Below are 14,637 nucleotides of genomic sequence, written 5' to 3'. Positions count from 1 at the left end.
TCATTAACCTGTTTACACTGTTGATTCTCCACAGATAAAGGGGAGCTGATCCACTCTGGACCTCCCGTCCTCACCTCAATCAGCAGCCTCACTGCCCCCAGTTTACTCAAAGTCACCACAAGGCACGGAGGCGACATTAAACCCCCGCAGGCTATTGTCAAACCTCATATCTGTCAAACCTCATATCCTCACACACGTCATCGAGGGGTTTGTCATACAGGAGGGTGCAGAACCTTTCCCTGTAAGTACTAAACAATTGACAATACACCCAGGCACGGGGGGGTTAGATACAGAGTAAAACTCCCTACACTGTCCCCCATCAAACACTCCCCAGGACAGGTACAGTACGGGGGGTTAGATACAGAGTAAAGCCCCTCTACACTGTCCCCCATCAAACACTCCCCAGGACAGTACAGTACGGGGGGTTAGATACAGGAGGGTAGAAGCTCCCTCTACACTGTCCCCATCAAACACTCCCCAGGACAGGTACAGTACGGGGTTAGATACAGAGTAAAGCTCCCTCTACACTGTCCCCATCAAACACTCCCCAGGACAGGTACAGTACGGGGGGGTTAGATACAGAGTAAAGCTCCCTCTACACTGTCCCCCATCAAACACTCCCCAGGACAGGTACAGTACGGGGGTTAGATACAGAGTAAAGCTCCCTCTACACTGTCCCCATCAAACACTCCCCAGGACAGGTACAGTACGGGGGTTAGATACAGAGTAAAGCTCCCTCTACACTGTCCCCATCAAACACTCCCCAGGACAGGTACAGTACGGGGGGTTAGATACAGAGTAAAGCTCCCTCTACACTGTCCCCCATCAAACACTCCCCAGGACAGGTACAGTACGGGGGTTAGATACAGAGTAAAACTCCCTCTACACTGTCCCCCATCAAACACTCCCCAGGACAGGTACAGTACGGGGGTTAGATACAGAGTAAAGCTCCCTCTACACTGTCCCCCATCAAACACTCCCCAGGACAGGTACAGTACGGGGGTTAGATACAGAGTAAAGCTCCCTCGACACTGTCCCCATCAAACACTCCCCAGGACAGGTACAGTACGGGGGGTTAGATACAGAGTAAAGCTCCCTCTACACTGTCCCATCAAACACTCCCCAGGACAGGTACAGTACGGGGGGGTTAGATACAGAGTAAAGCTCCCTCTACACTGTCCCCCATCAAACACTCCCCAGGACAGGTACAGTACGGGGGTTAGATACAGAGTAAAGCTCCCTCTACACTGTCCCCATCAAACACTCCCCAGGACAGGTACAGTACGGAGGGTTAGATACAGAGTAAAGCTCCCTCTACACTGTCCCCATCAAACACTCCCCAGGACAGGTACAGTACGGGGGTTAGATACAGAGTAAAGCTCCCTCTACACTGTCCCCATCAAACACTCCCCAGGACAGGTACAGTACGGGGGGTTAGATACAGAGTAAAGCTCCCTCTACACTGTCCCCATCAAACACTCCCCAGGACAGGTACAGTACGGGGGGGTTAGATACAGAGTAAAGCTCCCTCTACACTGTCCCCCATCAAACACTCCCCAGGACAGGTACAGTACGGGGGTTAGATACAGAGTAAAGCTCCCTCTACACTGTCCCCATCAAACACTCCCCAGGACAGGTACAGTACGGGGGTTAGATACAGAGTAAAGCTCCCTCTACACTGTCCCCCATCAAACACTCCCCAGGACAGGTACAGTACGGGGGGGTTAGATACAGAGTAAAGCTCCCTCTACACTGTCCCCCATCAAACAGGTACAGCACGGGGTGGGGGGTTAGATACAGGCTAAGTGTCTCCGGCCCCTGTGCGGGTGCATTTGATTTGAAATCTGTCACTTGTTTTTATCTCTCTCTGGGTAGGTTCTGCCTCTTCACCTGCCTCCTGTTCCGTCCATTCATCTGTGTCTCATTATATTTTAGGCTCTCTGACCTGTCCCTCTCTGGGCTCTGTGATCTGTGCATTTCTCTCTCTCTCTCTCTCTGACCTGTAAATTTCTCTCTCTCTCTCTCTCTCTCTGACCTGTGAATTTCTCTCTCTCTCTCTCTCTCTGACCTGTGGATTTCTCTCTCTCTCTCTCTCTCTGACCTGTGAATTTCTCTCTCTCTCTCTCTCTCTGACCTGTGGATTTCTCTCTCTCTCTCTCTCTCTGACCTGTGAATTTCTCTCTCTCTCTCTCTCTCTCTCTCTGACCTGTGGATTTCTCTCTCTCTCTCTCTCTCTGACCTGTGGATTTCTCTCTCTCTCTCTCTCTCTGACCTGTGGATTTCTCTCTCTCTCTCTCTCTCTGACCTGTAGATTTCTTTCTCTCTCTCTCTCTCTCTCTCTGACCTGTGGATTTCTCTCTCTCTCTCTCTCTCTCTGACCTGTAAATTTCTCTCTCTCTCTCTCTCTCTCTGACCTGTGAATTTCTCTCTCTCTCTCTCTCTCTGACCTGTGGATTTCTCTCTCTCTCTCTCTCTCTGACCTGTGGATTTCTCTCTCTCTCTCTCTCTCTGACCTGTGAATTTCTCTCTCTCTCTCTCTCTCTCTCTCTGACCTGTGGATTTCTCTCTCTCTCTCTCTCTCTGACCTGTGGATTTCTCTCTCTCTCTCTCTCTCTCTCTGACCTGTAGATTTCTTTCTCTCTCTCTCTCTCTCTCTCTGACCTGTGGATTTCTCTCTCTCTCTCTCTCTCTCTGACCTGTGGATTTCTCTCTCTCTCTGACCTGTGCATTTCTCTCTCTCTCTCTCTCTGACCTGTGCATTTCTCTCTCTCTCTCTCTGACCTGTGCATTTCTCTCTCTCTCTCTGACCTGTGGATTTCTCTCTCTCTCTCTCTCTGACCTGTGCATTTCTCTCTCTCTCTCTGACCTGTGGATTTCTCTCTCTCTCTCTCTCTCTGACCTGTGGATTTCTCTCTCTCTCTTTCTGACCTGTGGATTTCTCTCTCTCTCTCTCTCTAACCTGTGGATTTCTCTCTCTCTCTCTGACCTGTGGATTTCTCTCTCTCTCTGACCTGTGGATTTCTCTCTCTCTCTTTCTGACCTGTGGATTTCTCTCTCTCTCTCTGACCTGTGCATTTCTTTCTCTCTCTCTCTCTCTCTGACCTGTGCATTTCTCTCTCTCTTTCTGACCTGTGGATTTCTCTCTCTCTCTCTCTGACCTGTGCATTTCTCTCTCTCTCTCTGACCTGTGCATTTCTTTCTCTCTCTCTCTCTCTCTGACCTGTGCATTTCTCTCTCTCTTTCTGACCTGTGCATTTCTCTCTCTCTCTATCTCTAGGTTGACTCTGCGCTTGCCTCGGCCGACAGCAAACAGAAACAGCAGGATCCTCCGATCCTGCAGCCCGAGGCTCAGCCACCCGAGCGGGAGACCCTGCGGCAGGAAGGTATGTTGGAGACTCGCTTTCTCTCTCTCTGTATTTCAACCGATCCTCTCAAAGTCTGACCTTTCACCTTCTGGGGGAGCCAGTGTTAACCCCAGCCACTGTCCGAGGGGATGGGGGTGGGTGTCAGACACTTTGTTATGATGTGATTTTTGCCCTTGGTCGTCTTTTCCTTTCTGACCCTGTTACTGTCCAATGTCTACTTGGTATTGTTTCAGGGTCGGAGGTTAAAGGTTGTACTTGCTTCAGGGTCAGTGGTTAAAGGTTTCCCCTTGTTTCAGGGTCGGAGGTCGAGCCGGAGATGCTGAAATGTGAGTTTTGTGGGCGGCTCGAACAGGCGGACAAGTTCAAGAGGTCAAAGAGATTCTGCTCCATGGCTTGTGCCAAGAGGTAAGGTCAGAGGTCGCCCAAGGTCAAATCCATCCACAAGCCAAGGGTCAACTCTAGCCATGGGGGATCAAGGGTCGTACAGTGACCTCTCAACCTCGCGGGATCAGGGGTCAGCTCTAGGCTCAGGTTGCTTTCTCCCCTGCCGACTATTGGTGCTTGTTCAGTGGTGCTGGTGTTTGTGTGAGCCTGTGTGGTGGAATCACTGACTGGATCCCGCACGGTGGGGCATGGACCTGATCCCATGTGACAGGGTGTTGACTGGATCCCGCGTGGGCGGGGTCTGACCGGATCCCGCGTGGGCGGGGTCTGACCGGATCCCGCGTGGGCGGGGTCTGACCGGTTCTCGCGTGGGCGGGGTCTGACCGGATCCCATGTGGGTGAGGCACTGACCGGATCCCATGAAGGTGGGGCTCTACCCGGATCCTGTGTGGGTGGGGCTCTGACTGGATCCCGTGTGGGTGGGGCACTGACCGGATCCTGTGTGGGTGGGGCTCTGACTGTATCCCGTCTGGCTGACGTCTTACCGGATACCGTGTGGGTGGGGTCTGACCGGATCCCGTGTGGGTGATGTCTTACCGATTCCGTGTGGGTGGGGTCTGACCAGATCCTGTGTGGGTGATGTCTTACCGGATCCGTGTGGGTGGGATACTGACTGGATCCCGTGTGGGTGAAGCTTGACTGGATCCCGTGTGGTTGAATCTTGACCGGATCCACATGGCTGGGCACTGACTAGATCCCGTGTGCTGCAGGTATAATGTCAGCTGCAGGAAGGGAGTGCGACGATTCACAGTTGAAAAACTGAGCCAGTTACACAAGGACAGTGATTCCCGGATCGGACGCAGAACAACACGGAAGGGAAGCGGAGACAGTGTCCGCATCAACATTCCCAAGAAACATCTCAAGGTAACGGAATGGGCTCGGATTGGCTCTACCCAATGCTAGGTGTGTCTCCCTCTCCTCCCTCCATCTCTCATTCGCTCTCTTCACATGTCTCTGTCTCGCTCTCTCTGTCTTCCCAGGTCTCTGTCTCGCTCTCTCTGTCTTCCCAGGTCTCTGTCTCGCTCTCTCTGTTTTCCCACGTCTCTGTCTCATAGAGTCATAGAGACATACAGCACCGAAACAGGCCCTTCGGCCCACTGAGTCTGTGCCGACCATCAACCACCCATTTATACTAATCCTACATTAATCCCATATTCCCTACCACATCCCCACCATTCTCCTACCACCTACCTACACTAGGGGCAATTTACCTATCAACCTGCAAGTCTTTGGCTGTGGGAGGAAACCGGAGAACCCGGAGAAAATCACACGGTCACAGGGAGAACTTGCATACTCTGCACAGGCGGTACCCAGAACTGAACCCGGGTCGCTGGAGCTGTGAGGCTGTGGTGCGAACCACTGTGCCGCCCTGAAATTAATTAATTGAATTTCCACCAGATGCCATGGTGAGATTTGAACCCATTTCCCGAGAGTATTAGTCTGGTTCTCCAGATTATAACCCAGTGGCATTACTACTCCACCACCATCTCCCCCCTCTGTCTCGTTCTCTGTTTTCTCAGGTCTCTGTCTCGCTCTCTCTCTCTCTCTCTCTCTGTCTTCCCAAGTCTCTGTCTCACTCGCTCCCTCTTGAGAGATGGTGCAGGAGGGAGGGGTTCAGATTTTTGGGACATTGGGACCGGTTCTGGGGGAGGTGGGACTATTACAAATTGGACGGTCTACACCTGGGCCGGACTGGAACCAATGTCCTTGGGGGTGCTTTTGCTAACGCTGTTGGGGAGGGTTTAAACTAATGTGGCAGGGGGATGGGAACCAAATGAGGAGGTCAGTGGACAGTAAGGAGGTAGTAACTAAACCCTGTAAGGAACTAGATAATGAAGTCAGTGTGACTAAGGGGAAGAGTAGGCAGGGAGCAGATGATGAAAGCAAAGGGACTGGTGGTCTGAGGTGTATTTGTTTTAATGCAAGAAGTGTAGTCGGTAAGGCAGATGAACTTAGGGCTTGGATTAGTACCTGGGAGTATGATGTTATTGCTATTACTGAGACTTGGTTGAAGGAAGAGCACGATTGGCAACTAAATATCCCAGGATATCGATGCTTCAGGCGGGATAGAGAGGGAGGTAAAAGGGGTGGAGGAGTTGCATTACTGGTCAAAGAGGATATCACAGCTGTGCTGAAGGAGGGCACTATGGAGGACTCGAGCAGTGAGGCAATATGGACAGAACTCAGAAATAGGAAGGGTACGGTAACAATGTTGGGGCTGTACTCCAGGCCTCCCAACAGCGAGCGTGAGATAGAGGTACAAATATGTAAACAGATTATGGAAAGATGTAGGAGCAACAGGGTGGTGGTGATAGGAGATTTTAATTTTCCCAACATTGACTGGGATTCACTTAGTGTTAGAGGTCTAGATGGAGCAGAATTTGTAAGGAGCATCCAGGAGGGTTTTCTAGAGCAGTATGTAAATAGTCCAACTCGGGAAGGGGCCATACTGGACCTGGTGTTGGGGAATGAGCCCGGCCAGGTGGTTGAAGTTTCAGTCGGGGACTACTTTGGGAAGAGTGATCACAATTCCGTAAGTTTTAAAATACTCATGGACAAAGACGAGAGTGGTCCTAAAGGAAGAGTGCTAAATTGGGGGAAGGCCAGCTATACCAAAATTCGGCAGGAGCTGGGGAATGTAGATTGGGAGCAGCTGTTTGAAGGTAAATCCACATTTGATATGTGGGAGGCTTTTAAAGAGAGGTTGATTAGCGTGCAGGAGAGACATGTTCCTGTGAAAATGAGGGATAGAAATGGCAAGATTAGGGAACCATGGATGACAGGTGAAATTGTGAGACTAGCTAAGAGGAAAAAGGAAGCACACATAAGGTCTAGGCGGCTGAAGAAAGACGAAGCTTTGAAAGAATATCGGGATTGTAGGCACAATCTGAAACGAGGAATTAAGAGGGCTAAAAGGGGTCATGAAATATCTTTAGCAAACAGGGTTAAAGAAAATCCCAAAGCCTTTTATTCATATATAAGGAGAAAGAGGGTAACTAGAGAAAGGATTGGCCCACTCAAGGACAAAGGAGGAAAGTTATGCGTGGAGTCAGAGAAAATGGGTGAGATTCTAAACGAGTACTTTGCATCGGTATTCACCGAGGAGAGGGACATGACGGATGTTGAGGTTAGGGACAGATGTTTGATTACTCTAGGTCAAGTCGGCATAAGGAGGGAGGAAGTGTTGGGTATTCTAAAAGGCACTAAGGTGGACAAGTCCCCAGGTCCGGATGGAAGCTATCCCAGGTTACTGTGGGAAGCGAGAGAGGAAATAGCTGGGGCCTTAACAGATATCTTTGCAGCATCCTTAAACATGGGTGAGGTCCCGGAGGACTGGAGAATTGCTAATGTTGTCCCCTTGTTTAAGAAGGGTAGCAGGGATAATCCAGGTAATTATAGACCGGTGAGCCTGACGTCAGTGGTAGGGAAGCTGCTGGAGAAGATACTGAGGGATAGGATCTATTCCCATTTGGAAGAAAATGGGCTTATCAGTGATAGGCAACATGGTTTTGTGCAGGGAAGGTCATGTCTTACCAACTTAATAGAATTCTTTGAGGAAGTGACAAAGTTGATTAATGAGGGAAGGGCTGTAGATGTCATATACATGGACTTCAGTAAGGCGTTTGATAAGGTTCCCCATGGCAGGCTGATGGAGAAAGTGAAGTCGCATGGGGTCCAGGGTGTACTAGCTAGATGGATAAAGAACTGGCTGGGCAACAGGAGACAGAGAGTAGCAGGAGAAGGGAGTTTTTCAAAATGGAGACGTGTGACCAGTGGTGTTCCACAGGGATCCGTGCTGGGACCACTGTTGTTTGTGATATACATAAATGATTTGGAGGAAAGTATAGGTGGTCTGATTAGCAAGTTTGCAGACGACACTAAGATTGGTGGAGTAGCAGATAGTGAAGGGGACTGTCAGAGAATACAGCAGAATATAGATAGATTGGAGAGTTGGGCAGAGAAATGGCAGATGGAGTTCAATCAGGGCAAATGCGAGGTGATGCATTTTGGAAGATCCAATTCAAGAGTGAACTACACAGTAAATGGAAAAGTCCTGGGGAAAATTGATGTACAGAGAGATTTGGGTGTTCAGGTCCACTGTTCCCTGAAGGTGGCAACGCAGGTCAATAGAGTGGTCAAGAAGGCATACGGCATGCTTTCCTTCATCGGCCGGGGTATTGAGTACAAGAGTTGGCAGGTCATGTTACAGTTGTATAAGACTTTGGTTCGGCCACATTTGGAATACTGCGTGCAGTTCTGGTCGCCACATTACCAAAAGGATGTGGATGCTTTGGAGAGGGTGCAGAGGAGGTTCACCAGGATGTTGCCTGGTATGGAGGGCACTAGCTATGAAGAGAGGTTGAGTAGATTAGGATTATTTTCATTAGAAAGACGGAGGTTGAGGGGGGACCTGATTGAGGTGTACAAAATCATGAGAGGTATAGACAGGGTGGATAGCAAGAAGCTTTTTCCCAGAGTGGGGGATTCAATTACTAGGGGACACGAGTTCAAAGTGAGGGGAAAAGTTTAGGGGGGATATGAGTGGAAAGTTCTTTACGCAGAGGGTGGTGGGTGCCTGGAACGCGTTGCCAGCGGAGGTGGTAGATGCGGGCACGATAGCGTCTTTTAAGATGTATCTAGACAGATACATGAATGGGCAGGAAGAAAAGAGATACAGACCCTTAGAAAATGGGCAACATGTTTAGATCGAAGATCTGGATCGGCGCAGGCTTGGAGGGCCGAAGGGCCTGTTCCTGTGCTGTAATTTTCTTTGTTCTCTTTCTGTCTTCCCAGGTCTCTGTCTCACTCTCTCCCTCTCTCTGTCTTCCCAGGTCTCTTTCTCGTTCTCTCTCTCTCTCTTCCCAGGTCTCTTTCTCGTTCTCTCTCTCTCTCTCTGTCTTCCCAGGTCTCTGTCTCACTCTCTCCCTCTCTCTGTCTTCCCAGGTCTCTTTCTCGTTCTCTCTCTCTCTCTTCCCAGGTCTCTTTCTCGTTCTCTGTCTCTCTCTCTCTCTCTCTCTCTCTCTCTCTCTCTGTCTTCCCAGGTCTCTGTCTCACTCTCTCCCTCTCTCTGTCTTCCCAGGTCTCCGTCTCACTCTCTCCCTCTCTCTGTCTTCCCAGGTCTCTCTCTCGTTCTCTCTCTCTCTCTCTCTCTCTCTCTCTCTCTGTCTTCCCAGGTCTCTGTCTCACTCTCTCCCTCTCTCTGTCTTCCCAGGTCTCTCTCTCGTTCTCTCTCTCTCTCTCTGTCTTCCCAGGTCTCCGTCTCACTCTCTCCCTCTCTCTGTCTTCCCAGGTCTCTCTCTCGTTCTCTCTCTCTCTCTCTCTGTCTTCCCAGGTCTCTCTCTCGTTCTCTCTCTCTCTCTCTCTGTCTTCCCAGGTCTCTCTCTCGTTCTCTCTCTCTCTCTCTCTGTCTTCCCAGGTCTCTCTCTCGTTCTCTCTCTCTCTCTGTCTTCCCAGGTCTCTCTCTCGTTCTCTCTCTCTCTCTCTCTCTCTCTGTCTTCCCAGGTCTCTCTCTCGTTCTCTCTCTCTCTCTCTGTCTTCCCAGGTCTCTCTCTCGTTCTCTCTCTCTCTCTCTCTGTCTTCCCAGGTCTCTCTCTCGTTCTCTCTCTCTCTCTCTCTGTCTTCCCAGGTCTCTCTCTCGTTCTCTCTCTCTCTCTGTCTTCCCAGGTCTCTCTCTCGTTCTCTCTCTCTCTCTCTCTCTCTGTCTTCCCAGGTCTCTCTCTCGTTCTCTCTCTCTCTCTCTCTCTGTCTTCCCAGGTCTCTCTCTCGTTCTCTCTCTCTCTCTCTCTGTCTTCCCAGGTCTCTCTCTCGTTCTCTCTCTCTCTCTCTGTCTTCCCAGGTCTCTCTCTCGTTCTCTCTCTCTCTCTCTCTCTCTGTCTTCCCAGGTCTCTCTCTCGTTCTCTCTCTCTCTCTCTCTGTCTTCCCAGGTCTCTCTCTCGTTCTCTCTCTCTCTCTCTCTCTGTCTTCCCAGGTCTCTCTCTCGTTCTCTCCCTCTCTCTGTCTTCCCAGGTCTCTCTCTCGTTCTCTCTCACTCTCTCTCTCTCTCTGTCTTCCCAGGTCTCCGTCTCACTCTCTCCCTCTCTCTGTCTTCCCAGGTCTCTCTCTCGTTCTCTCTCTCTCTCTCTGTCTTCCCAGGTCTCTCTCTCGTTCTCTCTCCCTCTCTCTGTCTTCCCAGGTCTCTGTCTCACTCTCTCCCTCTCTCTGTCTTCCCAGGTCTCTCTCTCGTTCTCTCTCTCTCTCTCTCTGTCTTCCCAGGTCTCTCTCTCGTTCTCTCTCTCTCTCTCTCTCTCTCTGTCTTCCCAGGTCTCCGTCTCACTCTCTCCCTCTCTCTGTCTTCCCAGGTCTCTCTCTCGTTCTCTCTCCCTCTCTCTGTCTTCCCAGGTCTCTGTCTCACTCTCTCCCTCTCTCTGTCTTCCCAGGTCTCTCTCTCGTTCTCTCTCTCTCTCTCTCTGTCTTCCCAGGTCTCTCTCTCGTTCTCTCTCTCTCTCTCTCTGTCTTCCCAGGTCTCTGTCTCACTCTCTCCCTCTCTCTGTCTTCCCAGGTCTCTCTCTCGTTCTCTCTCTCTCTCTCTGTCTTCCCAGGTCTCTCTCTCGTTCTCTCTCTCTCTCTCTCTGTCTTCCCAGGTCTCTCTCTCGTTCTCTCTCTCTCTCTCTCTGTCTTCCCAGGTCTCTCTCTCGTTCTCTCTCTCTCTCTCTCTGTCTTCCCAGGTCTCTCTCTCGTTCTCTCTCTCTCTCTCTCTGTCTTCCCAGGTCTCCGTCTCACTCTCTCCCTCTCTCTGTCTTCCCAGGTCTCTCTCTCGTTCTCTCTCTCGTTCTCTCTCTCTCCCTCTCTCTGTCTTCCCAGGTCTCTCTCTCTCTCTCTGTCTTCCCAGGTCTCTCTCTCGTTCTCTCTCTCTCTCTCTCTGTCTTCCCAGGTCTCTCTCTCTCTCTCTCTCTCTGTCTTCCCAGGTCTCTCTCTCGTTCTCTCTCTCTCTCTCTCTGTCTTCCCAGGTCTCTCTCTCGTTCTCTCTCTCTCTCTCTCTGTCTTCCCAGGTCTCCGTCTCACTCTCTCCCTCTCTCTGTCTTCCCAGGTCTCTCTCTCGTTCTCTCTCTCGTTCTCTCTCTCTCCCTCTCTCTGTCTTCCCAGGTCTCTCTCTCTCTCTCTCTCTGTCTTCCCAGGTCTCTCTCTCGTTCTCTCTCTCTCTCTCTCTGTCTTCCCAGGTCTCTCTCTCGTTCTCTCTCTCTCTCTCTCTGTCTTCCCAGGTCTCTCTCTCGTTCTCTCTCTCTCTCTCTCTGTCTTCCCAGGTCTCTCTCTCGTTCTCTCTCTCTCTCTCTCTGTCTTCCCAGGTCTCTCTCTCGTTCTCTCTCTCGTTCTCTCTCTCTCCCTCTCTCTGTCTTCCCAGGTCTCTCTCTCTCTCTCTCTCTGTCTTCCCAGGTCTCTCTCTCGTTCTCTCTCTCTCTCTCTCTGTCTTCCCAGGTCTCTCTCTCTCTCTCTCTCTCTCTGTCTTCCCAGGTCTCTCTCTCGTTCTCTCTCTCTCTCTCTCTCTGTCTTCCCAGGTCTCTCTCTCGTTCTCTCTCTCTCTCTCTCTCTGTCTTCCCAGGTCTCCGTCTCACTCTCTCCCTCTCTCTGTCTTCCCAGGTCTCTCTCTCGTTCTCTCTCTCTCCCTCTCTCTGTCTTCCCAGGTCTCTCTCTCTCTCTCTCTCTGTCTTCCCAGGTCTCTCTCTCGTTCTCTCTCTCTCTCTCTCTGTCTTCCCAGGTCTCTCTCTCTCTCTCTCTCTCTCTGTCTTCCCAGGTCTCTCTCTCGTTCTCTCTCACTCTCTCCCTCTCTCTGTCTTCCCAGGTCTCTCTCTCGTTCTCTCTCTCTCTCTCTCTGTCTTCCCAGGTCTCTCTCTCTCTCTCTCTCTGTCTTCCCAGGTCTCTCTCTCGTTCTCTCTCTCTCTCTCTGTCTTCCCAGGTCTCTCTCTCTCTCTCTCTCTCTCTCTCTCTGTCTTCCCAGGTCTCTCTCTCTCCCTCTCTCTGTCTTCCCAGGTCTCCGTCTCACTTGCTCTGGTCTATGACAAGGATTAACCCCACTCTCTGCCTCTCTCTGTCTTCCCAGGTCTCTCTCTCGTTCTCTCTCTCTCTCTCTCTGTCTTCCCAGGTCTCTGTCTCACTTGCTCTGGTCTATGACAAGGATTAACCCCACTCTCTGCCTCTCTCTGCCTCTCTCTGTCTTCCCAGGTCTCTCTCTCGTTCTCTCTCTCTCTCGTTCTCTCTCCCTCTCTCTGTCTTCCCAGGTCTCTCTCTCGTTCTCTCTCTCTCTCGTTCTCTCTCCCTCTCTCTGTCTTCCCAGGTCTCTCTCTCTCTCTCTCACTCTCTCCCTCTCTCTGTCTTCCCAGGTCTCTCTCTCTCTCTCTCTCTCTCTCTCTCTCTCTCTCTGTCTTCCCAGGTCTCTCTCTCGTTCTCTCTCCCTCTCTCTGTCTTCCCAGGTCTCTCTCTCGTTCTCTCTCTCTCTCGTTCTCTCTCCCTCTCTCTGTCTTCCCAGGTCTCTCTCTCTCTCTCTCACTCTCTCCCTCTCTCTGTCTTCCCAGGTCTCTCTCTCTCTCTCTCTCCCTCTCTCTGTCTTCCCAGGTCTCTGTCTCGTTCTCTCTCCCTCTCTCTGTCTTCCCAGGTCTCTCTCTCGTTCTCTCTCTCTCTCTCTCTGTCTTCCCAGGTCTCTCTCTCGTTCTCTCTCTCTCTCTCTCTGTCTTCCCAGGTCTCTCTCTCGTTCTCTCTCTCTCTGTCTTCCCAGGTCTCTCTCTCGTTCTCTCTCTCTCTCTCTCTGTCTTCCCAGGTCTCTCTCTCGTTCTCTCCCTCTCTCTGTCTTCCCAGGTCTCTCTCTCGTTCTCTCTCTCTCTCTCTCTGTCTTCCCAGGTCTCTGTCTCACTTACTCTGGTCTATGACAAGGATTAACCCCACTCTCTGCCTCTCTCTGTCTTGAACAGAATCAGGAGGAATCTAGTCGGGTGTCTGATAATTCAAGCTATGATGAATCCGTGTCGCCCCTTTCTCCGAACCTGCTTCAGCTCAGGCAGTTGCAGTGCGACCGGGAGTCAAACAGCAGCGCTACAGGAATGCCAGACCTGATGGGCATCAACCCCAACTTCCGGAGTGGGACTCCGGCACTCTGGACTGTCGAGCAAGTTCATGAATTCATCTCTTCGTTACCTGGTGAGAAATCATGTCTGTTCTTTGGTGTGTGTGTGTCTCGCTCTGTGTGTGTGTGTCTCGCTCTGTGTGTGTGTGTGTGTCTCGCTCTGTGTGTGTGTGTGTGTGTCTCGCTCTGTGTGTGTGTGTGTGTGTCTCGCTCTGTGTGTGTGTGTCTCGCTCTGTGTGTGTGTGTCTCGCTCTGTGTGTGTGTGTGTCTCGCTGTGTGTGTCTCGCTCTGTGTGTGTGTGTCTCGCTGTGTGTGTGTCTCGCTCTGTGTGTGTGTGTGTCTCGCTGTGTGTGTCTCGCTCTGTGTGTGTGTGTCTCGCTCTGTGTGTGTGTGTCTCGCTCTGTGTGTGTGTGTGTCTCGCTGTGTGTGTCTCGCTCTGTGTGTGTGTGTCTCGCTGTGTGTGTGTGTCTCGCTCTGTGTGTGTGTGTGTCTCGCTGTGTGTGTCTCGCTCTGTGTGTGTGTGTCTCGCTCTGTGTGTGTGTGTGTCGCTGTGTGTGTGTGTGTCGCTGTGTGTGTGTGTCTCGCTCTGTGTGTGTGTGTGTGTGTCTCGCTCTGTGTGTGTGTGTCTGTGTGTCTCGCTGTGTGTGTCTCGCTGTGTGTGTGTGTGTCTCGCTCTGTGTGTGTGTGTCTCGCTGTGTGTGTGTGTGTCTCGCTCTGTGTGTGTGTCTCGCTCTGTGTGTGTGTGTGTGTGTGTGTGTGTCTCGCTCTGTGTATGTGTGTCTCGCTGTGTGTGTGTGTGTGTGTCTCGCTCTGTGTGTGTGTGTGTCTCGCTCTCTGTGTGTGTGTCTCGTTCTGTGTGTGTGTGTGTGCATGTGCGTCTCGCTCTGTATGTGTGTGCACACGTGCGTCTCGCTCCATGTGTGTGCACACGCGTGTCTTGCTGTGTGTGCACACGTGCGTCTCGCTCCGTGTGCGCACACGCGTCTTGCTGTGTGTGCGCACACGTGCGTCTCGCTCTGCATGTGTGTGTATGCACACGTGTCTCGCTGTGTGCATGTGTATGTACACACACGTGTCCCGCTCTGTGTGTGTGTGTGTATCTCGCACTGTGTATGTATGTTATGAAAGTGCCTCTGTGTTTTGTTAAATTTTTGTGAGGGTTCATTTTTGAAAGATTGAAGAAATGTTAAACTTTGGGGTTTTCAAAGGGAGTCATAGAGAGATACAGACTGAAACAGGCCCTTCGGCCCACCGAGTCTGTGTCGACCATCAACCACCCATTTATACTAATCCTAGTTTAATCCCATATTCTCTATTACATCCCCACCATTCTCCTACCACCTACCTACACTAGGGGCAACTTACAATGGCCAATTTACCTATCACCTGCAAGTCTTTGCCTGTGGGAGGAAACCGGAGAACCCGGCGGAAACCCACGCAGACACAGGGAGAACTTGTAAACTCCGCACAGGCAGTACCCAGAACCGAACCCGGGTCGCTGGAGCTGTGAGGCTGCGATGCTAACCACTGCGCCACCCCTTGTAAACGTAAAGGTCATTTGACTTTGAAAAACAGTCCCTGGGAATGTATTTTAAAAGAGGCACTGAGAGATCTTGTGGGGGCAAACAAGTCTTTCCGGGAAACCACCTGAATTTCAGTTCAATAAACAACAGAGAACTAGCTGGAGAAGTTGTTTACAAAGAAGTGACAAGTCAAGATTGATGGAGGTCAAAAGTT

The 14,637-nt window shown here is 51.1% G+C and overlaps 1 protein-coding gene across 1 annotated transcript in view; it reads left to right on the top strand.

The window, feature by feature from the left end:
- Nucleotides 1–14,637, top strand: part of LOC137366790 (polyhomeotic-like protein 1) — a 19,829-nt gene that overhangs the window by 1,283 nt on the left and 3,909 nt on the right. The window contains exons 2-6 of the mRNA XM_068028420.1: nt 84–241; nt 3,278–3,383; nt 3,662–3,770; nt 4,520–4,673; nt 12,749–12,974. Coding sequence (XP_067884521.1) covers nt 84–241; nt 3,278–3,383; nt 3,662–3,770; nt 4,520–4,673; nt 12,749–12,974 — 753 coding nt within the window. The remainder of the gene's footprint in view (nt 1–83; nt 242–3,277; nt 3,384–3,661; nt 3,771–4,519; nt 4,674–12,748; nt 12,975–14,637) is intronic.

Source organism: Heterodontus francisci, unplaced genomic scaffold, assembly GCF_036365525.1.
Source record: "Heterodontus francisci isolate sHetFra1 unplaced genomic scaffold, sHetFra1.hap1 HAP1_SCAFFOLD_1201, whole genome shotgun sequence".
Taxonomy (NCBI): Eukaryota; Metazoa; Chordata; class Chondrichthyes; order Heterodontiformes; family Heterodontidae; genus Heterodontus; species Heterodontus francisci.
The sequence above is the reverse complement of the archived record's forward strand: the minus strand, read 5'-3'. Positions and strand labels throughout refer to the sequence as shown.